The following is a 25,315-nucleotide window of genomic DNA, read 5'->3' as shown; positions in this document are numbered from 1 at the left end:
CGCTCAGCCTTCTTCACAGTCCAACTCTCACATCCATATATGGCTGGTGGAAAAACCATAGCCATGACTAGACAGACCTTTGTTGGCAAAGTAATGTCCCTGCTTTTGAATATGTTGTCTAGGTTGGTCATAACTTTCCTTCCAAGGAGTAAGCGTCTTTTAATTTCATGGCTGCAGTCACCATCTGCAGTGATTTTGGAGCCCAGAAAAATAAAGTCTGACACTGTTTCCACTGTTTCCCCATCTATTTCCCATGAAATGATGGGACCAGATGATTCAGGTATGACCTAAATCAAATCCCATATACAGTGGAAGTGACAAATAGTTTCAAAGGATTAGATCTGATAGACAGAGTGCCTGAAGAACTATGGACAGAGATTAATGACATTGTACAGGAGACAGGGATCAAGACCATCCCCAAGAAAAAGAAATGCAAAAAGGCAAAATGGTTGTCTGAGGAGGCCTTACAAATAGCTGTGAAAAGAAGAGAATTGAAAGGCAAAGGAGAAAAGGAAAGATAAACCCATCTGAATACAGAGTTCCAAAGAATAGCAAAGAGAGATAAGAATGCCTTCCTCAGTGATAAATGCAAAGAAATAGAGGAAAACAACAGAATGGGAAAGACTAGAGATCTCTTCAAGAAAATTAGAGATACCAAAAGAACATTTCATGAAAAGATGGGCTTAATAAAGGACAGAAATGGTAGGGAGCTAACAGAAGCAGAAGATATTAAGAAGAGGTGATAAGAATACACAGAAGAAATGTACAAGAAAGATCTTCATGACTCAGATAATCACGATGGTGTCATCACTCACATAGAGCCAGACATCCTGGAATGCAAAGTCAAGTGGGCTGTAGGAAGCATCACGATGAACAAAGCTAGTGGACATGATGGAATTCCAGTTCAGTTCAGTTCAGTTGCTCAGTCGTGTCTGACTTTTGCGATCCCATGAATCACAGCACACCAGGTCTCCTTGTCCATCACCAACTCCAGAGTTCACTCAAACTCATGTCCATCAAATTGGTGATGCCATCCGCCATTTCATCCTCTGTCATCCCTTCTCCTCCACCTTCAATCTTTCCCAACATCAGGGTCTTTTCAAATGAGTCAGTTCTTCGCATCAGGTGGCCAAAGTATTGGAGTTTCAGCGTCAGCATCAGTCCTTCCAATGAATATTCATGGCTGATTTCCTTTAGTATGGACTGATTGGATCATGGCATACGATCCCACCACTTCATGGGAAATAGATAGGGAAACAGTGTCAGACTTTATTTTTCTGGGCTCCAAAATCACTGCAGATGGTGACTGCAGCCATGAAATTAAAAGACGTTTACTCCTTGGAAGGAAAGTTATGGCCAACCTAGATAGCATATTCAAAAGCAGAGACATTACTTTGCCAACAAAGGTCCGTCTAGTCAAGGCTATGGTTTTTCCTGTGGTCATGTATGGATGTGAGAGTTGGACTGTGAAGAAAGCTGAGCGCTGAAGAATTGATGCTTTTGAACTGTGGTGTTGGAGAAGACTCTTGAGAGTCCTTTGGACTGCAAGGAGATCCAACCAGTCCATTCTGAAGGAGATCAGCCCTGGGATTTCTTTGGAAGGAATGATGCTAAAGCTGAAACTCCAATACTTTGGCCACCTCATGCGAAGAGTTGACTCATTGAAAAAGACTCTGATGCTGGGAGGGATTGGGGGCAAGAGGAAAAGGGGACGACAGAGGATGAGATGGCTGGATGGCATCACCAACTCGATGGACATGAATCTGAGTGAACTCCGGGAGTTGGTGATGGACAGGGAGGCCTGGCATGCTGTGATTCATGGGGTCGCAAAGAGTTGGACACGACTGAGCAACTGATCTGATCTGATCTGATATTTTGACTATATAAGTCCCTTTAACATTTGTTGTGAAGCTGGTTTGGTAGTTCTGAATTCTCTTAACTTTTCTGAAAAGCTTTTGATTTCTCCATCAATTTTGAATGAGATCCTTGCCAGGTACAGTAATCTTGGTTGTAGATTTTTCCCTTTCAGTACTTTAAATATATTCTGCCATTCCCTTCTGGTCTGCAGAGTTTCTGCTGAAAGATCAGCTGTTAAGTGTATGGAGTTTCCCTTGTATGTTACTTGTTGCTTCTCTCTTGCTGCTTTTAATATTCTTTCATTGTGTTTAGTCTTTGTTAGTTTGCTTAGATGTGTCTTGGGTGTTTCTCCTTGGGTTTATCCTGTATGGGACTCTTTGTGCCTCTTGGACTTGATTGACTATTTCCTTTTCCATGTTGGGGAAATTTTCAACTATAATCTCTTCAAAAAATTTCTCATAAACTTTCTTTTTCTCTTCTTCTTCTGGGACAACTATAATTTGAATGTTGGTGTGTTTATATTGTCCCAGATGTTCTCTGAGGCTATCCTCAGTTCTTTTCACTCTTTTTACTTTATTCTGCTCTTCAGAAATTATTTGCACCATTTTATCTTCCAGCTCACTGATTCGTTCTTCTGTTTCAGATATTCTGCTATTGATTCCTTCTAGAGTATTTTTAATTGCAGCAATTGTGTTGTCTGTCTCTGTATGTTTATTCTTTAATTCTTCTAGGTCTTTGTAATTGATTCTTGCATTTTCTTCATTTTGTTTTCAAGGTTTTTGATCATTTTTACTATCATTATTCTGAATTCTTTTTCAGATAGTTTGCCTATTTCCTCAATTTATTTGGACTCCTGTGTTTCTAGTTTGTTCCTTCATTTGTGTAGTATTTTTCTGCCTTTTCATTATTTTTTTTTTTTTAGCTTATTATGTTTGAGGTCTCCTTTTTCCCAGGCTTCAAGGTTGAATTCTTTCTTCCTTCTGGTTCTGCCCTCCTAAGGTTGGTCCAGTGGTTTGTGTAAGCTTACTATAGGGTGAGATTTGTGCTGAGTGTTTGTTTATTTGTTTGTCCTCTGATGGGCAAGGCTGAGTGAAGTGGTAATCCTGTCTGCTGATGATTGGGCTTGTATTTTTGTTTTGTTTATTTGTTTTATATTTTTTGTTATTTGTTATTTATTTGTTATTTGTATTGTTTATTGTTTAGATGAGGTGTCCTGCACAGGGTGCTAGTGGTGGTTGGGTGATGCCAGATCTTGTATTCCAGTGGTTACCTTTGTGTGAGTTCTCACTATTCAAAACTTCCTAGGGTTAGTTCTGTGGTAGTCTAGGGTCTTGGAGTCAGTGTTCCCACTCTAACGGCTCAGGGATTGATCTCTAGTCAGGAGCAAAGATTCTGCAAGTAGTTTGTTATGGCATTAAGTGAGATTAAAACAAATATCCAAAAACAAGAAACCAAAAATTAATCTCAGACAAATGGCAGTTGCAAAATCAGGAAAATAATAATTAAAATAATGGAATATACACATATACATATACACCCATGAGCAAAGTCAAAACAAACAGAAATAAAGTACAATAGATCTGGTGAACAAACAAAATCATAATTATATTTACCAGTTAAGAACAAAACCAACTAAAGCACAAACTGGAAAACAAAACTAAAGCAAGGTGCCAAGTGGGGAATAAAGCAAAGAAAATAAAACAAATATGTTGAGAGGAAAGGAAAGAAAAAAAAGAAAGAATGGATATGCAAAGTTTGATAGAGGTAGATAAAAATATTTATATACATAAAAATTAACTGCAAGAGGAAAAGAACGGTAGGAAAAGCAAACAAAGGAATCAATTAGAGAAAATAATAATAGGTTTAAAACATTAAAAATTAAAATTAAAAAAGAGAAAAAAAAAGGGAAAACTCCTCAGAACTGCAAAAGCCCAACATAGAGGCAGAGGTTTATAACAACAACAAAAAAATGTGACAGGGAAAAAAAAGCTCAGAAGCTTAATTGGATTTCATTTCATAGTGCCAATAAAATCAGCAACTACAACAGAGAGGGGAGGAAAAGGGGGGGAGGGGGAAGAAAAAGAAATCTAACAATCTACAGAACAAGTCAAAACATAAGAATAATAAATGTTTTTCTTGAGTCACTGCTGTCAGGTTCTTTCCCTTGCAGGGAGTCACAGTCCACCTCACCTCCCTAGGATGCCCTCCAATATTGTGCTGATCTCTGGACCTGTAATCTGTTCCTACTCCTCTGTTTTCTTGCCTCCGGTGTCCACAGCTACCAGAACTAGTGGGTTTTCTTTTGTGGAAGCTTTCAGTGATCTTTTATATATTCCATAGATCCCAGAGTCTGCCTAGTTGATCGTGTGGATTTAATCTGCAGCTTGTACAGCTGGTGGAAAAGTTCTGGGTCTTATTCCTTAGTCAACTGCCCCTGGGTTTCAACTGTGGTTTTATTTCCACCTCTGCATGTGGGTCATCCACTGGGGTTTGTTCCTGAGGCTGCCCTGGAGGACTTGGGTTTGCCCCTGTGAGGGCCAGATGTGCAGGTGGTGCAGCTGCTTGGGTTGCAGGGGTTCTGGCAGCACCAGGTACCAGGGGAGTTGGCAACTAGGGCAGCAGAAAATATAGTGCTCTAGAAGGGTGTGGCAACCAGTATTGGCCAATACGCTCCAGTATTCTTGCCTGAAGAACCCTGCTCCCTGACAGAGAAGCCTGGCAGGCCACAGCCTACAAAGAGTCAAACACTACCAAAGTGATCCTGCACGCCTAGACTCAAGACTTTTTTCTGCCTGTGGGAGCTGTGCCCCAGTGAGAGTTGAGTGTGAAGATGGCACAGCTGCTTGGCTTGTGGGGACCCTGACAGTGCCAAGTGTGCAGGGACACGGACTGCCTCTGTGCAGGAATTATGGCCCTATCAGCGTCTTTTTTCTAGCCTTTTGTAGCTGGTGATCAGAAGGCCTCTTTGGCCAGTCTTTGTCTGTAACTCCACCGGTTCAGGCACTCAGAGGGCTCCCTTGCCTGGGGTCCTTTTCTATTTATTGTTCCCTGTGTCAGGCACATGGGGTGGGGGGCCTGGCTGGAGTCCTACTCTGTAGATCGGCAAGTCAGACACTTAAAGGGGCACCCTCGGTGGGGTCCTACTCTGTAGTTCAGTGCTTCAGGCATTTGATGGGCCAGCCTCTCTATTGTTCAGCTGCCAATGCTGGCCTATTGGGGGAGAGAGGCTATGGTGATGGCGTCACCCCCTATGCATGACTCAGCAGTATACCCTTGCTTCCACTGCTGCCCGGCTTTCCTCCACAGGCATTTCCCACCACAATCTCCTCCCTCACATCCCCTGGATCTGTCTCTCAGCAGTCAACAGCAGCCCTTGCCCTGGGATTGCCCCACAATTCCTAAACTCCAGTTCCCAGCCTCTGTGTCTTCTAGGGTATCTATGTCCCTGTCTGGGGTATGTATGGCTGTGGCAAGGACTGTCTGATTCTCATTCCATTTAGGCTGTCACAGATCAGCTGTTTCCTTCTCAACCTTAAATGTTTCTCCTCTGACTCAGACAATTGCCCTGATGTGGGGATCAGACCCCTGCTTCAGTTCCCCCACCTGCCGAGGGCAGGTCTAGTCCTACTGACACTCCTGTTTTACCTCCTGGTTCCTTCATCCTACCGAGTTTTGCATGTTTTCTGCTAGTCAGATATTCCTGTCCACTCTCAGCTGGTGTTCTGCATGCACTTCTGTATCCATGAAGAGAGGTGTACTCCACATCCACCTACTCCTCTGCCATCTTGTTCTCTCCACAAGATGGCTTTTGATACTCAAGTACCCCTGGAATAGGTAAAAAGCATCATCTATTTCTATAGGTACTTAGTTTTCTCCAGTAGAAGCTAATAATTAGGGGCTGGCACCCTAATTCTCTTCCTTCAAGTCTTGGCTCAGATGTTAATTTCTGAGAAGGCCCTTCCTGACCCATTTATGCATGGTTGTCCTCCTGCATTTACTTAGTAACACATTACCTAGCTTATTTTTTAAATCACAGATTAGTCTGTAATTATCTCATTTGTTTGCTTTCTATCTATCTATCCATATGATTTAAATCCATGAGAACAGGGACTTTCCCTGTATTTGTTCACTACAGAATTCCCAGTGACTAACTCATACTAATTTTTGATGCACAAGTGAATAAGTGGACTTTCCAACTGTAAAAGCATAACACAGACCACTAGCAAACATGCAAAGCATGTGATGCTACATTATTTGTGTATGCTTTTGATGGATACCCAAAAGGATTATAGAGATATGGATTCAATGGGTCCTAACAGCTCACTAAATGCTAATTTAGATGAGCTAAATGCCTCAACTCTACATGAGCCTTAAAGCTTGGGTTCAAATGTGGTTTCCTACAAAATAATCAGTTAATGCATACCATGGATGGACCTTGACAGTTGCCCATCAGTAGTTGAACTCCTGGATGTTAGATCTACACGTTTTCCTCATGGTGTATTTTGCACTTGTCTCATGAAAGTTTGAAATGAGTTTTTTGAAAATCTGAATACATTTAGATCCTAGTAATTCTAGTTGTCACAATATCAGTTCTTTGATTATTTAGTCCAATTATTCTGAAATCTTTTATTGTGTTCTGCAGTTTCTATATTCCACTGCGTAACTTCAAACTATTGACTTAAGTCAATTGACATACTTGGTGAAGACAAAATATTCCAAGAATTCAAAACATGCCCTACATATTTTACCAAGATAAACATAAAATTTTAAGAGAGTTCCAGGAAATTTGAGGAAAAGGGAGCACAGCTTTTAGTTTTGAATCAACAGCATATTTCACTTGTGATTTGCAGAAACAGAGGATTGAATTTAAAGGGCAGAGCCACTAGAAAAATGATGAGCCTTTACTGAATTTTGCAGGAGAGTAGTGGTAGTTTTTGCTTATACAAATCCTATGTTAATTTGGGTTGCTTGCTCCATTTTCCTTCTAAGAAGAGCAAGAGACAGGAAAGATAACAGTCATTCATCAGTAATAAACATTTGAAGAACTTGAACTCTTGGGTTTTAGAAAATTTAAAAAGCTAAGTTGATACATGAAAGTTTTCCCTGAATACTATTTTATCAGGATTAATTAGGCAATGTGATTTTTTTCCCCTAAAAGTTTGAGCCAGGAAAAGATATAGACAGGAGACTTAATTACTCTGTCTCTGAAGCAATTGTCTGTTGTCAATTCTGAATTTCAAAGATTGCCCATGGTTCCTGACACATACATGTTTGATAATCACATTGAAAGAACAAGGACATTATCTTGAAAGTAAGTTGGATGCTTTCAGCCTTGGCTTCATGGCATCCTAAGTGGTAAGGATGACTTCAAGTGGAAACAGGGCTATTGTCTTGGAGGCCTTCCAAGTAAGGGATAGTAAGGGATCTGTTGTAATGCTAATGCTAAGTCACTTCAGTCGTGTCCAACTCTGTGCGACCCCATAGACGGCAGTCTACCTGGCTCCCCCGTCCCTGGGATTCTCCAGGCAAGAACACTGGAGTGGGTTGCCATTTCCTTCTCCAATGCATGAAAGTGAAAAGTGAAAGTGAAGTCACTCAGTCGTGTCTTGACTCTTAGCGACCCCATGGACGGCAGCCTACCAGGCTCCTCCGTCCATGGGATTCTCCAGGCAAGAGTACCGGAGTGGGTTGCCATTTCCTTCCCCAGGAGATCTTCCCGACCCAAGGATTGAACCCAGGTGTCCCGCATTGTAGGCAGACGCTTTACCATCTGAGCCACCAGGGAAGTCCTTAAACATGGACCTTAAAACCAAGATATTGAACTGATGCCTTAAAATGTCAAGAGTTCCCAAAAAAGAAATAACGTGGACCTCTCAAGATAAACGTCCCTGAATTAGAGGCAAAGTTTGGAGAGGCAGGCTAATTTCTCCTAGATAAAAAACCTTATTATTATGAACATGGGAGAGGGAGGAAACAGGAAGAGAATTGTGAAGTGTTGCAGCGGGAGAAGGAGTTATTTATATAAACCTCATGTTTTGTAATATATTCCTTTGAGCCAAGTGAGACTCATTCTCAATCTTGATCCTGTGGCACTTTGGGAACCAAGGTCTCAATAATTTCCTGAAATTATGTAAAATCTGATAGGTTGGGTTTGTTTTTGTAAGTTTACCCAAGAACTCTATAAGGTCATAGCTACTGAAGAAAGTTATAGAACTGATACCAAATATGCATGGCTCTTTTCCAAGTCATTTTTATTCTAACCTGAACATGAGAGGATTGAGAATTCAGATTCAAATAGCTAATCATAATCCATGAGCTAGCTTGAGGAAGAGGAGGAATCCCCACCACCCATTCTGATGCATACTACAGGACTTCTACTTCCTTTCAGTAAGTCAGAACTTGCAAATGCTTCAGAAGATGCCAAAAGCTACCTGGGAAAACTTTTCTTATAGAGCCAACTGGTAAAGAAAGACTTAATACTACGGTGAGTGAGTGTTAGTCACTCTGCTGCTGCTGCTGCTAAGTCGCTTCAGTCGTGTCCGACTCTGTGCGACCCCATAGATGGCAGCCCACCAGGCTCCGCTGTCCCTGGGATTCTCCAAGCAAGAACACTGGAGTGGGTTGCCATTTCCTTCTCCAGTGCATGAAAGTGAAAAGTGAAAGGGAAGTCGCTCAGTCATGTCTGACTCTTAGCGACCCCATGGACTGCAGCCCACCATGGGATTTTCCAGGCAAGAGTGCTAGAGTGGGGTGCCATTGCCTTCTCCAGTTAGTCACTCAGTCATGTCCAACTCTTAGTGACCCCATGGACTATATATACCCTTCCGGGCTCCTCTGTCCATGGGATTCTCCAGGCAAGAATACTGGGGTGGGTAGCCATTTCCTTCTGCAGGGGATCTTCCTGACCCAGGGATCAAAACTGGGTCTCTTGCATTTCAGGAAGATTCTTTCCTGTCTGGGCCACCTGGGAAGCCCCTTGATACTACAATAACCTTAAGCAAAATAAGCAAGACCAATCACTGCTCCTGGAACTACAGCTGAGAAGCCTGGACTTGACCCTTTAATATATGGCCTCAGGGGGTGGGGGACAGGGGAGAATTCTCAGGCTGTGACACCTGTTTCTTGAGAATGTGCAGGTGCAAGTTTCTTTAGAAAAGGTTTTCAGGTTAATGATATAACTTCTATCCTTTTTTCTTTAATATTTTAAGAACTGAACGTGCCTTCTAGTGTCTGGAGTTCTTATTTGAAGTCAGAAACTGCTGAAAAAAAGTGTTTGCATGAAACACACCCACATAGCCAGAAATAATTTTTTATATTTCCTGCACTAAATGTCAGTGCATACTTAGCTGGTGAGAAGTAAATGACCTGGGTTCATTTGTGGGGTGAAAGGTAAAGAAGACTAACTTGGCTTGGTTGAATTGCCTCTGTTCCGTGTTATTGTGATAGTTACTAATGACAGATCCACAGTGATGTTTGCATTCAGCAGTTGTGTCCTACCAGTTAGATTCTATATTAGGCTATGTACAATATTTTAATACAATAGCATCTCTTTACATATATTTTTTAATATTCAAAGAAATATTCAAGCAAGAAAATCAGAAAACTTGACCAAAATGTTTCTATACCTACATATCTTCATTCAAGGTCAAACTCTTTCAGAAACTTAGCCCGTTACCCTGCCCTTGTTTCCAGTGTAGTAGCGGTGAATCCTTGTAGCCATGTTTTCACCATGTGACTGTGCCTCCCTGGTCATAACTGCTTGGCCTTGTGGTGGACGCCTAACCAAAGCTGAGTCAATCATAACCTTAAGTGCAATTTAATTGGATCTCAAATATGTTGGAGGTTTAACTAGACAACCATACCAGAGGAGAACTGAGAAGTAGCCCTGCTTAGTTACCTGCTCAACTAACAGGAGAAAAGCTGGTTTGCAGGGAGAGATTTTTTTGGTTCTAGAGTGAACTGCAGCAAATCTGTCCAGAAAGTGAGCCTTTCTAAATTATATTTTACTAGTCAATACAGATGAATCTCAAAAGCATTATGCCATGTGAAAGAAGCCAGGCACAAAAGACCACATATTATGTTTCTATTTATATGAATTTCTAGAAAAGACAAAACTGTAGTCATAGGAAGAATTTCTGTGGAAGGGTATTGACTACAAAGAGCCATGAGAGGAAATTTTTGAATGATGAAACTGTTTGATATTTTGATTGTGGTGGTTGATACATGGATACATACATTTGTCAAAACTCATCAATTTGCACATTTAAATTGATTAATTTTATGTAAATTTTTAATAAAGCTGATGGAAAAATATAAATAGAAATTAGTAGCCTTGTCAATTGATTCTAGTTTATCTGACTTGCCTTAGGCCTGAAAAAACCCAGGGACTAATTTGTATTGATTGGAATAACTCATCAGAGAAAGATGCTATTTAGATTTCTTTGGTATCTGATGTTGGCATAAAATAGAAATATTTTCTATTTCTATGATTTCTCCTTTGAAATCCTTTCTGGAAGACACCATACTTAGAAAGTTGTTAAGATTTCCATCATTGAAAATACTCTGAAGGGTCACAGTCCAAGGATGACGCCATTGAACTTTTCATTTATATTTCTCAAGATTCTTCAGCTTCCATTGAAAAGGAAGAGAAATGACAGCTTCTGTTTATTGAACAAAGCAATAATATAGAGCCAGACATTCTACTTAAATGCTTCATTTTCATTATTTCATTTAATCTGCACAGTCAAATCTGCAAATGAGGGACTACTGTCCTCTCAGTTTCCAGAGGAGAGGGTTGAAATTTAGAGATTGGATAGTTTTGTCAGGAGACAATCATTGCTTGAATGTGGAATGATCTAATACCAAAGTCACTTAACTGCTCTCTTTACTGCCCCACCTAATCCAAATTGCTGCTGCAGCATCTGGTTCAGACTCCCACAGAGATTATCGCCAAAATGCTGGCTTATGGTCCAGCACTTCTGCCAGGATCTCTCATCTCAGACTCCTCTCAATCTGCATAGATTAAAGGAGTCAAAACCATCTACCCAGTGAAACCTGGAGAATGTGCTCTGTCACCATGAACAGTGATTTTCTCAGCAAGGAGGTGCTTCCAAAATGAATAATGGTCTTCTCTGGTTTCCAGAACCGTGAATTGGAGAAAGGTCAGGGGTTTGGCAGTGGTTTGTGGGCATGAGGTTTCCCCGACGGACGGCCTCTGTAGTCACAGACCAGTTGTTTTGTAGCACAGGTGCTTGGTGATGACGCAAATGCAAGCTGCTGGGTTGGAGGCCAGACTGGTCCCTGATAGTTGGAGTCATATGACTGATGATGGGAGATGCTGTTCAGCCACAAACCTTGCTTGGGGCTGGAAATGATCGGGGTAGTGGTGGGTGCATTTGCAGACACTAGGCACCCATTTTAACTCTCTGAGTGTCATCAAAAGAATTCTGAGTTTGATTCTCTGAGTATAAAACTTTGATGACTGGCCATTTGCTGGGAGGACAGAGAGAAGTGCTGCTGAGATGCTGCAAAGGGATTTTATGTTCCTTAGTAGGTCTGTTTACATCTCCATTACATCCTCCAAGTCAGAGAAAAATGCGCATGATGAACCCAGACTCAGGGCTCAGCTCCCAGAAAGGAAAATTCTTACCAAAGCAGTAGGCAGTGAGATTTAAGCCACACTAATAAGCAAATGCTTATTAGATGCTAAAGCTGAAACTCCAGTACTTTGGCCACCTCTTGCGAAGAGTTGACTCATTGGAAAAGACTCTGATGTTGGGAGGGATTGGGGGCAGGAGGAAAAGGGGACGACAGAGGATGAGATGGCTGGATGGCATTACTGACTTGATGGACGTGAGTTCGATTGAACTCTGGGAGTTGGTGATGGACAGGAAGGCCTGGTATGTTGCAATTCATGGGGTCGCAAAGAGTCGGACACGACTGAGTGACTGATCTGATCTGAATAAGCAAATGTGTAGAAAAAAATCTGACATTCATGAGAAGTGAAAATGAGGCAGTTTGCACCTCTGAGGGGAGCCTTAACCGTGAGCTAGAGAGTTCAGCATGGCTGCACTGGCTGTACAGGTTTGCAGAGCTGAGAGCTCAGTCGCACAAGACATCACTTAATGATTGAAGAGAGCATCCCTGGAGGCCTCTCTCTCAAAGCATTGACATTTTAGGAGATGGATGGGGCTGTCTTAGCATAGAGCAGATAACAATCAGGCAGGGTCAGGTAAGGCAGAAGGCTTTGACAGGGTCTTCTTCATGCCAAGAGGTTTCAACAACAACGCTGATGCCAGTGCTTGATAATTATTGACTTCACATGATTGTTTTCCCTCTGAAAAACAAAATTTTCTTAGCTTTTAATGAGGCTCTATGGTAAGCTATAGGATAAGATTATCATGCAGACTGCATTTTCCCTCACAAAATGAATGACTTAATTTTTTTGCCTAGTTAAGAAATCCAACTAATAGAAACTCAAATTCCCCAAGATCCAAGAGAAAAAAATGACTGCAAGGTAAAAAACAGAGTCACTACTAATGGTTTGGTATGAGTATATCCCCCAGTCTTCAAGGCATACACAAACCTACATTTTAACTTAAATATAACTAAAGAAACACTGTCTTATTACCACGTTTCATTCCTCAGCAGGTCATAGATCTACCTGGTTATCAATAGACTTTGATCTACCTTTTCAAGGGTTCATAACAGTCCATTGTAAGGATGTGATTTTACCAGTCTGCTACTGAGAGGGAATTTTCAGTTGTTTCCAATTTTTTTGTTATTACAAAGAATGCTGGTAACTGTTTTTATCCAAAGTCATTTTGTTCTTGTCCAGGAATTTCTGAAAGATAAGTTCTTGAATGTGGACTTGCTGGGCTAGGGAATAGATTCCTTCTTCATGTTCTTAATTTTGACAAAATACCATATATGAATTTACCAACTTGCTCTGCTTTCAACAATGTAATAGAGTGCTCTTTCTCTCAAATTACCACTAATTCTGGGCATTACCAATATTTGTTTATTGGATGGTGAAAAGGAACTTAGGTTTTAATTTGCATTTGTTTAATCAGTAGTAATGTGGACTCTGCTGTGATGTGCTTAATAGCCACAATGCATTTTTTTGTGTATGAATTAGATGTTTTCTAATGAGATACTTGTCTTTTACTTAGTGAATTATTAGAGCTTTTAAAATGCATTAATAATATAAGCACATTGTCATATATTTTGCTCACAATTCAATCTCTTTGGTAACAGCAGAAAATATAAATAGATATAGTTACCTAAATTCTGTGATCCTCCTAGCCCCCCAAACCCCACAGAATTTTTCATTATTGATACTGTATCAGTTTCCTAGGGATGGCATAACAAAACATCACAAACTGGGTGGCATAAAGCAATAAAAGTGTATTCGCTCTCAGTTCTGGAGCCTATAAAGCTGAAACCAAGGTGTTGGCAGGGCCATACTCCCTTGGAAGGTTCCAGGGGAGAATCCTTCCTTTCCTGTTCTAGTCTCTGGTAGCCCCAGAAATTCCTTGGCTTGTAGATATATCCTTATAATCTCTAGTTCCTTCACAAGGCATTCTTCCTCCTCTTCTGTTAAGTAGATGATGGATTAGGGCCCACTTCATCTTTTTATTTAAAAAATGTTACATTCTTTTGTAAATTCCTTTCCATTATGGTTTATCTCAGGATATTGAATATAGTTACCTGTGCTATACATTAGGACATCGTTTCAGTTCAGTTCAGTCACTCAGTCATGTCCTACTCTTTGCAACCACATGGACTGCAGCACGCTAGGCCTCCCTGTCCATCACCAACTCCAGAGTTCACTCAAACTCATGTCCATTGAGTTGGTGATGCCATTCAACCATCTCATCCTCTGTCATCCCCTTTTCCTCCTGCCTTCGATCTCTCCCAGCAACAGGGTCTTTTCAAATGAGTCAGTTCTTGGCATCAGGTAGCCAAAGTATTGGAGTTTCAGCTTCAGCATCAGTCCTTCCAATGAATATTCAGGACTGATTTCCTTTAGGATGGACTGGTTGGATCTTCTTGCAGTCCAAGGAACTCTCAACAGTTTTCTCCAACACCACAGTTTAAAAGCATCAATTCTTTGGCACTCAGCTTTCTTTATAGTCCAACTATCATATCCATTCATGACTACTGGAAAAGCCATAGCCTTGACTAGATGAACTTTTGTTGACAAAGTAATGTCTCTGCTTTTTATTATGCTGTCTATGTTAGCCATAGCCTTTCTTCTAAGGAGTAAGTGTCTTTTAATTTCAAGGCTGCTGTCACCATCTGCAGTGATTTTGGAGCCCCCCAAAATAAAATCTGCCACTGTTTCCACTGTTTTGCCATCTACTTACCATGAAGTGATGGGACCAGATGCCATGATCTTAGTTTTCTGAATGTTGAATTTTAAGTCAATTTTTTCACTCTCCTCTTTCACTTTCATCAAGAGGCTCTTTAGTTCTTCTTTGCTTTCTGCCATAAGGGTGGTGTCATCTGCATATCTGAGATTATTGATATTATCCTGGCAATCTTGATTCCAGCTTGTCCTTCATCCAGCCCAGCGTTCCTCATGATGTACTCTGAATATAAGTTAAATAAGCAGGGTGACAATATACAGCCTTGATGTACTCCTTTTCCTATTGGGAACCAGTCTGTTGTTCCATGTCCAGTTCTAACTGTTGCTTCCTGACCTGCATATAGGTTTCTCAAGAGGCAGATCAGGTGGTCTGGTATTCCCATCTCTTTCAGAATTTTCCACAGTTTGTTGTGATCCACTCAGCCAAAGGCTTTGGCATAGTCAATAAAACAGAAATAGATGTTTTTCTGGAACTCTCTTGCTTTTTTGATGATCCAGAGGATGTTGGCAATTTGATCTCTGGTTCCTCTGCCTTTTCTAAATCCAGCTTGAATATCTGGAAGTTCACAGTTCATGTACTGTTGAAGCCTGACCTTGTTTACACATTGTAAATACAACAGTTTACATCTACTAACTCCAAACTTCCAGTCCATCCCTCTCCCTCCCCACTCCTCCTTGGCAATGGTAAGTCTATTCTCTATGTCTGTTAGTCTGTTTGTTAGATAGGTTCATTTAAGCCATATTTTAGATTCCACATATAAGTGATATCATGTGATATCTTTGTCTTTCGGACTTACTTTACTTAGATGATAATCTCTAGTTCCTTCCATATTGCTGCAAATGGCATCATCTCACTCTTTTTATGGCTGAGTAGTATTCCATCATATATATATATACTATATCTTTTTTATCTACTAATCTATCTATAGATGTTTAGGTTGCTTCCATGTCTTGGATGTTGTGAATAGTGCTGCAATGAACACAGAAGTACATGTGTCTTTTTGAATTATAGTTTTGTCCAGGTAAATGTAGGGCCCTCCTCATCTTAACTTGATTACATGTGTAGACCCTATTTCCAAATAAGATCACATTCACAGATATCAGGGGTTAGGACCTCAGCATATGTTTTTGGGGGACACGCAAGCCACAACAACCCCCATCATGAAGTGTCTGCTATCACCAACAAATTATAAATGTTTTAAGGACTGGGACTCAGTCAGCTTTGTTCATATCCAATATTTAACACAGTGTCTCATAGGTAGTGGGCACTCAGTAAAGATTTATTGAAAGAAAGTATTTGAGTTTTAGGACTATCTTAACTTTCAGACATTAAAAAAAATGCGTGCAGAGAACACAAGATATAGGATTCCTTCTTTTATTTAAATTTACGTATAAGAATTTACAGTGGAAACACAAACTCGAGAGGATGGGGCTGTCTGGAGAGGGAGTGGACCAGCTCTCTGGATTCACTTAAGCCAAAGTATGTGCCTTAGTTCCCTAGCATCTGCCCTGAAAATGAATCTTTGATAAAATGCAGACAAGCACCTAGAATAAAACCATTTGATTGTGTGACCAGAGTTATTTGGTTGGATTAAACTTAAAATAATACACCAGGACCTTTAAAATTCCAAATTTCTTTTTTCTTTATATAGTAAAGTATAATTGAAAATTTATTTCACAGGGCAAAGGAGCCTCACTTAGCAAATAAAGGCCAGAATTTGCTCCAGAAACTTACTTTCTAAATTACTTTTCAGACTCATTTCAAAAAATAATTTTCATTTATACAGAACTAACAGCCTCCAAATTATGCTGCAGAATTCCAACATCTAAACTTTTCTTTTTTAACTAATTCATCTCTTGTAAAGGATTTACCTAACAAAGTTAACTTTTTTAAAATCAAGAGTTTGCTCTAGGAGTTGATATATTTTATTAAATGTCTCCCTTCTCTCACCAGTATCACTAAAGCCAGGCAAATGCCAGGACAAGGTCTAGAATATTCTCTATGTTTTACTTTACTTTAGTGGCCATAGTCCCAGTTCCAAAGCCTTGGATCAGTGTTTAAAGGCCTAATGTACAGCCATAGAGATGAAGTATTTCAATTAGAGCAGAAGCAACATTTTTATCGGGTCCATTGTTATCTGTACTCACACAGATGTGATCTAAATGTAAGCTGAGCACCAAAGCCATTGTTCAGATATACCTGATGCCAGCTCCATAGAAAGATGACTCAGGTTCTAGCACATTTTCAAGGGTATAAAAGTTATGGGCCATGTGATTCATTAGGGACAATGAAGGAAGCACACAAAGGTGATTTTTGTTTATTTGCAAGTCTATAGAATTAAACCTGTACCTTCATTGGAACCTGGAAAAATTAAGCTCAAAGTGATGTGCATAGGTATAGACTCAGCATAACTGAAGGACTTGTTCACTTGAGCAAGTTTGTACACACCTGCACCAATGGGCTAAATATAAATACATCCCCTGTAATTCTTCTATCAAGATGATTGCTTCAGCAAAGCAAATAAGTGGAATCTGTGCAAGGTTTGGGCTTGACTATGTGTTACGAAATTAATGAAACATCCTCTTCTGAATGAGAAAGCATCAATCTTCCTGTTATTGAGAAAGAATGGTGGGGAATAGATGGTTAAAAATACTATAAAATGTCCATCCTCCATTAACACAGAGGGATAAACATTTGATTACAGGTATGGTCTTATGTACAGGGCGATAAGTGTGATTTTAAAAGGATGAATTGTCAAGGAAGAGGAGTGTTTTCTAGATACCTTAAGAGTCAAGGAAAGGCTCAGTGGCAAGGAACCAGTGTTTTTGAACACTGGTTGCTTGTTAGAATCTCCTGGAGGTACTTAGAAAAACAGTGATGTCTGGGCCTCATCCTAAACTAATTATAACCCAAGATGGGCACTCAGGCAGGGTATTTTTAAAGTATCCCTGGTGATTCTGATTTGCAGCTAGAGTTAAGACCTACTGGACTTTTGTGTACTCATAAAGAAAAGGTTGGTGTACACCAAAGTCCAACATGTATCTATTTAGAACATTTAAAAATTAAATATTTATTTATATCCCAGTATACTTAAACATAGGGCTTCCCAGGTGGTGCTAGAGGTAAAGAACCCACCTGCTAATACAGGAGATGTAAGATGCAGGTTTGATCCCTAGGTCAGGAAGACCCCCTGGAGGAGGACATGGCAACTCACTCCAGTATTCTTGCCTGGAGAATCCAATGGACAGAGGAGCCTGGTGGGCTATACAGTCCATGGGGTCACAAAGAGTTGGACATGACTGAAGTGACTTAGCATGCATAATTACTTAAGCACAGACGCCATTAACAGTTATTTCTATGTCAAGTAATAACTATAGATAATTCTAAAATATTTTATAAATAATCATCTTTCTCTGTTAACACTTCCAATAAATAGTAAAATGTTTAAGAGATGAGAATAGTTTTTAAAGAAGACATTTTAACTATTTTTAGGAAATTTGAAGACTGTGTCAGAGTATAAAGTTCCTTTAAGTTGTGAGATGCATAGGGCAAGTAGTGTTCTTCCTAACCTGGAGATCTTTTTAGATATTAAATATCTTCTTCCATTAAAAAAGAAAGAAAAAACTTCTCAGGCCAAAATTTAAAATTAAGGCATTTGGAAATTCATGCATATTTTCTAGACTCTCTCCTTTAATAATGTACCTTTCAAAAACCCCAACAAACATCTCTACAAGTACCTACAATTCTAGTATCCCTAGAGGAGAAATTGTTTTTCAACTAATTGTTGAGTTTCAGGGTAAATGTATTCTTGAAAATTTCACAACTCTGCATAAAGAACTTTGAGAAGGTTGGAAGTGAGGAAGAAGAGAGACAGGGAGGAAGGTGGGGAGGGCTCAGGGGGAGGAATATAAAGGCCCAGGTGAGTCCCTTTGGTTATTTCCTGCTTCTGTGAGGAAGCAGGCTATCATAATTGTACTTGAGAGGTTTACTCTGTGGGCAGAGTTGAGACAAATTTTGCAATTCATAATCGTGGAACCAGAGCAGCAGATGAGGGCCAGGGCACAGAGGTTCCAATTTTCCATTTGGTGTTTGTGAGTCTCAGTGGTAATAGAATCTGATGACAAAAGATCCTGAAAAGAGGAGCTCGCTTTCCTTGCTTTTGGCACATTAGTAACATCTGCAGACACAGAGGGGATGTTTAGAAGCATTAGAGGAATGAGACAAAGGTCACAATGAGCATGTGGTTTTTTTTTTTTTCCCCATAAAGAATTTGAGAAAGTCAAGGATAACCAAAATTGAGAGGAAACCCAGATGAAGAGATGTTATCAATGATTCTGAAGAATTTCGGGAAGCACCCAATAATATGATAGTCAAAACATCAGTCACAGTGAGGGGGTAATTAGGCTGTTTAAACTTAGAATGTTCTCCAACATCACTGAGACAAATGAGAAACAAACAAACCTGCAAATAAACCTAAAACTGAACAGCACTTAAACAATCAGGCCGATATTTCTCCAGTGAAGAGTTCAGCTAGGAAAAGAACTATGTTTCTTAAGCGGCAGCTTTCATAATGTTCTAGGGCATTTTAAATCAAGTTCAATGACTGTTGTGCTTACTTAAAGCTTTTTAATTCTAGCCCAAAGTATTAGGCTGAATGTTTCTCTCCTTGTTTGATGCCGAGAACAAGATGTAGGAACCAGTTAAACTGCACAGTCCATCCTTTGTCCCTGCAAACTTCAATCTGATCCAGAAAATACTTTTTAGCATCCTCCTCGCTCTTCCCTACTGTTAGGGCATCCCGAATGTATTCGATATCTTCTTTGCTGGTTAACTGGGGCATTCCTGTCATCAACATCATGGAGAACAGAATGATCAGTAGGTTTGTGTGATGACGAAGGGCTAGGTAAGCCTTGACGCACACATCCTGGATAAAGGAAAAGAAAAAGCTATTAACTGTTGTTACAGTGACAAAGTAGGATAAGGACCTGCAGACTGTTTTGGAATTTACATGGCTTTCTCCTGTCCCTGTGAGAAAATCATCACAAGCAAGGCAGTCCCCTGCCTCAGATGAAAAACACTTGACAAGAACATAGACCACTTTTACAGTCTCTGAAGCACTGTAGAGTGGTTACAAACACCTAGGGTATGCTCAAAGAAAACTGACACAGAAAGTTTCATCTTATTTCTTATTCTATCTTTTTACTTCGATTTCTTTCCTAGGGAATTGAGGGTGGACATTTCTGTAGTCTCTAAAGAGGAATGAGTCAGTTTTTGAACACCATACTGGAATCAATTAAGTTTATGTAAGCATAAGTAATGTTTGCTAAGAGCTAACGGAATCCAAAGAAGAGATGGAAATGTGGTTTTTGAGATCTAGCTAGTTTTCTTCATTTTCCAATGTGTCCTATTTTAAGAAAACAGATGAATTAACTTCTCATTGTCCGACTCTCAAAATTGTTGAATGACATTTGGAAATTTAATATAAACTCTGAATACTGAGAGACAGAGAGTTTACAACAATGACATGGCTGCTGCCTCCTCCAGGTCTTAGAGTAGGTGACAGGTGGTTTAAACTCACTTCTGAAGCAGCAGGCACGTGCATGTCAAACTGTTCCAATGTGAAGAAAAGCTACAAGGTTCCCAGTTTTACAACATGAGGACAGCCCAACCTTTATACCATAATTTGACAAAGATGGTGTGTTAAGGAAAACTGAAAGGAATAATTATGGGTTTAAATATTTTAAATAAAATACTTACTGGGTAAAGTGTTAAGAGAATAACATAGCCAACTGGAGTTTATCACAAAATTGCAAGGTAGTTCATCATAAGGTACTGGGATAAAATCCACTTTTGAGTTTTATAAAATTAACATGTAACTTAATATATAATGAACATGTAATAATGTGAAGAATTATATGAAATTACCAGTCAAGATCATTTTGAATAATGAGTTTGGGGAAAAGAAATGCATAAAATTAGAAAATTGAAGGTAAAATCATTAGTATTTACAAATAACAATTGTCTTCTAAGAACATTGAAGGAGGGAAGAACTAAAATACTATTGAAACTAGTTTTTATTAAACTAACTTTTTATGAAATTAATAAATAGAATGTTTTAAGTAGGAGCTACCAGTTAGAAAGTGAAGAGAAAAGACATGCTGTGAATGCAGTCGTGTCCAACTCTTTGCTACCCCATGGACTGTAGCCTATCAGGCTCCTTCATCCATTGGATTTTCCAGGCAAGAGTACTGGAGTGGGTTGCCATTTCCTTCTCCAGGGGATCTTCCCGACCCAGGAATCGAACCTGGGTCTCCCGCATTGCGGGCAGATGCTTTACCGTCTGAGCCACCAGGGAAGTCTGAAAAACTAACTTTTTATGAAATTAATAAATAAAATGCTATAAGTAGGAGCTACCAGTTAGAAAGTGAAGAGAAAAGACATGCTGTGAATAACGGTAACAATCCCCCGTGATTTCTGAGGTAAATACCTATACAAAAAACATGCAGAACTCGTTTTTTAAAGCTGTAAAAATTCACTGAAGCATGTAAAAGAAAACTTGAACATGTGAAGTGTCAAGGCATGTTCCTCACTGATAAAAGTGCTTATTATAAAGATAAATGTTCTCAGATTAATATATAAATAGAATGAAATTGAATAAAAATTCTTATTGGATATTTAAACTCAGATAAGTTTTCAAGTTCATCTGGAATAATTAGGGCTTGAGACAACATTTTGAAAAAGTATAGTAACAAAAAACAGTGCTTGCCATTAAAGCACATTATAAGGTTATGATATTTATAACTGTGTCTATTCTGTTCCAGAAAAGATAATACATTTTGTGGAACAGTAGGGAAAGTTCAGAGATATCTAACTTTAAATATTATACATTACATAGTAAACATGAAATAAAGGCTACTTCTCAGATTAGTGGGGGAAATATCTATTATTCGGTCAATGGGTCTGGTACAATTGACTCATAATTTGGAGTGGGGGAGAAATAGTTTATTCCATATGATATATCAAAACAAATTCCAAAAGAATTAAACATTTAAATATAAGAAGGGGAGACTTCTCTGGTGGTCCAGCGGCTAAAACACCATGCTCTTAATGTGGGGGGCCTGGGTTCGATCCCTGGTCAGGGAAGTAGGTCCCACATGCTGCAGCTGGAGTTTAAACGCCACAAGATTCCACATTCTGCAGAAAAGATTGAAGATCCTGCATGCCACAACTAAGACCCAGCACAGTGAAATAAAAAAATATTTTATTAAAAAGTAAAATTTGAAAAAAAATGTAAGAAGGGAAAATATTAATTTAAACAATCAGGAAATGAGAAAGGAAGGACTTTAAGAAGATGATTTCCAAGATGGAATTGAAATGGAAGATGGAGAGATTATGGAAACTTCTAATTTTTGAGGAAAAACAGCTATAAACAATATTAAAAGAAGCAAAAAATGAGAAAAAACATATTTGCAACATGACAGATCACTTCTTTATTCCTAGCCTTCCCCCACCCCCCATAGCTCTTACAAAGCAGTAAGAAAGAGACAAAGAGTTGGCTAAAAAGGTAGGCCAAGGTTACAGTAGACCATGCATGTATGCTGTTATTTCCGTCATGTCTGACTCTTCACAACATGGTCTGCAGCCCGCCAGGATCCTTTGTTCATGGAATTCTGCAGGCAAGAATCCTGGAGTGGGTTGCCATGCCCTCCTCCAGGGGACCTTCCCAACCCAGGGATTGAACCGCATCTCTTATGCCTCCTGCATGAGGGTTCTTTATCACTAGCGCCACCCTGGAGGACCACAGTATATCATACTACAAGATGTAAAGCCAGATAGTAAACATCTGAAAACACATGCAACTTCATTAGTCCATCAAATAAATGTAACTTAAGATGAGGTGGGAACATTCACCTACCAAACTGAAAAGTCTTTTTTTTAATTTTTAAGGATAATATCCAATGTTCTCTTTCATAAGCTGATGGTAGATGGGAATGGTTATCCTTTCACTAGCAGACAACTTACTAACATGTATCAAAAGCTTTAAAATACTTATAAATATTATAAAACTTAATTGTGATGGTTACATAACTGATACATTTGTCAAAATTCATAGAATTGTACACCCTAAAAAGACTGAATTCTGTTCTCTCAATTATGTTTCAGTAAAAACTTGACTTAAAAAATGTCAGCATCTTTTTACTTGACAATTTCCAGGCTAGGAATTTACCTTAAAAATTTTTGGTTAATATTGCAGTGATTTATCTATAAGGATTTTCATTAGAACATTGTTTAATATTGTAGAAACTTGAAAGCAACCTAAATATCCTACACTTGGAGGTTGATAAGAAGGGTTTATGAAAGTTTCTGTGGCTTCATGCTCTGAAACTACTATAATGACTCTGTAGAAGGGTATATAATAAACATGTAAAAATGAGTTAAAAAGCAGGTACACAGCAACACATATAGTATAATCCCATTTTGGTAAGTGGACACAAAATATTTACATAGGAAAAAAGAATGTAAATTGACAGGCCAAAATGTCAGTAGTGATTTTTCCTTTTGCCTTTAGAGATGGTCTTGTCTGTGTCGCCTGAATGGGGCAGTGTAACTGCAGGGATAGTGGGGGTCAGGCCTCTGTCATTCTGAATGTCGAGGCTAGATTGTGTATATATCACCCTGTCCAGATACAAAATGCCATGGACTCTTCTGGCATTTTTGAAGTCAGACAATACGTATCAAATGCCCAGCATAGAGGCTGGCCTATGGGAAGGGTTCAATAAATGTTAATTCTCTCCCTTCCCTACCTGGAGGTGAGAGCAACTCTGTGTCTCCTCTCTGCTCAGTCACCACAAAGCAGGAGACCCATACACCCACAGCACTGGTGGGGCTGTTCCTGCCATGGCCCAGCCATCACCCTGCCCTGGAAGCAGCCCTGGTGCATTAGCACTCTTGCATTCTTAATGACTCCACTTACAGCTGGAAATCATTGTCTTTTGCTCATCCCTAGGACCCACTGACAGCTCTCTCATCTCTCGGTAATGATACAGGCTAGAAGCAGGCTTCACCCCAGGCAACCGTCTTGTTAATGTGCCAACTTGCATACTCTTCACAAGGGCGGAAATGAGGATGCCTTCTGATTTTGAAATAGATGACGTTCTGATTTTTAATCATCTTCTAGCTTTCTGTACACGGAGGGCTCTGGGCAAATCCCCTGCTGTCTGAGCCCACTGTGTGGTCAAGCTTTTTATCAGAATAATTTCAAGGAGGAAAATAAATCTAGAACCAGGTTATTATAACACCAATCCATAGATGCTCAGAAAATATTTAAGTGACTCTGTACCTATCCACTAATCTTTGTAGCCACAGAGACACACATAAAGGGAAAAAACCATTCTGCTGCTCTCCAGAGTCCTTCTATACAAGGACTTTCTGCTGGCTTGAATTTATTTGGTTAATTCTAACTTTCACAGGCAAGGGCCACTTCTGTAAGAAAGACCACACACCCCATATTGGTAAGACACACTATCTAAGTTCTGACGGGTGGTGCAGATGTAGAGATGTAGTACAGATTTAATTATCCTTTGCTTAAAGGTGTGTGGAAGTGAAGTGAAGTGAAGTTACTCAGTCGTGTCCGACTCTTTGCGACCCTATGGACTGTAGCCTACTACGCTCCTCCGCCCATGGGATTTTCCAGGCCAGAGTACTGGAGTGGGTTGCCATTTCCTTCTCCAGGGGATCTTCCTGACCCAGGGATCGAACCCAGGTCTCCCGCACTGTAGGCAGACGCTTTACCGTCTGAGCCACCAGGAAAAGGTGTGTGGGGCAGTGGCTAAAAACACAGAGTCACACTTCACTGCTTGGATTGAACTCTTGGCTTTATTACTGACAAGCTGTTTGTCATCAGAGAGGTTATTTAACCTCTCTGGACCTCAGTTTCCTCATCTCAGAATCTGAATAACAGTAACAATAACCCCACACCATGCAGTTGTGGTGAGATTCAAGTGCTGTTGTAAGCGGTTGGCTATTATTATTGACAGGATGAGTTTTGCCTGACTGAGCACACACTTTTCAATGCTAAGGAGTTCACCTTGCCATCTAGACCTGTCCAAAATATCCCTCTGACAGCAGAGACCTAGGGGTGGGGTGAGCTGGGGAGATAAGCCCCACTCCCACCAGTGTCGATGGAGGAGGTGTCTTGGTCCTGGCCCCCGAGGTGGGCAGGATGATGGAAGCCTATGGCACCCAGCTACATCTGTAGGAGGTTCTCTAGCTAGCAGGGGCTCTGATGGACACTCGCTCCTTACACTCAAACCCCAAGGGTTTGATTTTAGACTCAGATGAAGGATCTGTCCCAGCGTCTTGACCATGCTGTCTCAGCACAGGCCTCTGGTTTGAGCAGCTGTGAGGATGTGGCTTGGGGGAACTCAGGAGGAAGCACAGAATACAGAAATTGCTGGCTGTAGCAACAGAATTTCCCCTTGTGCCAGGACTGTGGGGCACTGACCTCAGGCATCTTCCTCCTATCCTTCTCAGCTGTCGGTTGAGGCTGTGTACTATTGAGTGGAGGAGAAGGGGGAAGGGAAGGCCCTGATTTGGAGCACTTGGTTTAAGGCACTTGTTAACAAGTGTGAGCCTGGGGAACAGTGTAACATTATTACTGTCATTGGCTGGACCACTACTCACGAATAAGTAGATTGACCCTACATAGTACATCTGCTCTTTATTTCAGAGTTGATTCAAATACCTTAACTGACAATATCCGGAACCAAAAGAAAGATTCCTTTACAGAGCTACCCTTCTTGTAAGTCTTAGGAACAAAGGAATTCATAACAATTTCAGGGTCAACACTTTGATTTGATTCATCATCAACTATCAGTTCACTGTACCGAAAACAAAGTCCTTTCTATGCATAATCTATTAATTTTTTAACCACCAGTGAGCTATGGCTGCTTAAATGGTCCAATGTCATGTGGAGTAGTCCTACTTTTTCTTAAAACCAAATGCCTCCATTCTCAACTAGAAACAAAGAGGAAGTGAAATACTACTGCACACAGCCACAAGAATGAGGAAGTAACCTCAGGGCCATA

General features: G+C 40.0%; 1 protein-coding gene and 1 long non-coding RNA gene across 12 annotated transcripts in view; one reads left to right on the top strand and one right to left on the bottom strand.

Moving 5' to 3' along the window:
• LOC139182701 (uncharacterized) overlaps positions 1-25,315 on the top strand; it is a 697,507-nt gene that overhangs the window by 76,518 nt on the left and 595,674 nt on the right. The window lies entirely within an intron of this gene.
• Positions 15,589-25,315, bottom strand: part of PIK3CG (phosphatidylinositol-4,5-bisphosphate 3-kinase catalytic subunit gamma) — a 35,940-nt gene continuing 26,213 nt past the window's right edge. For all 8 annotated transcript variants that reach the window (XM_019958671.2, XM_070787747.1, XM_019958672.2 and 5 more), the window contains one exon: positions 15,589-19,152. In XM_019958671.2, coding sequence (XP_019814230.1) covers positions 18,874-19,152 — 279 coding nt within the window. In that variant the 3' untranslated portion in view covers positions 15,589-18,873. The remainder of the gene's footprint in view (positions 19,153-25,315) is intronic.

Source organism: Bos indicus, chromosome 4, assembly GCF_029378745.1.
Source record: "Bos indicus isolate NIAB-ARS_2022 breed Sahiwal x Tharparkar chromosome 4, NIAB-ARS_B.indTharparkar_mat_pri_1.0, whole genome shotgun sequence".
Classification (NCBI taxonomy): Eukaryota; Metazoa; Chordata; class Mammalia; order Artiodactyla; family Bovidae; genus Bos; species Bos indicus.
This window is presented reverse-complemented; position numbering and strand designations above follow the sequence as displayed.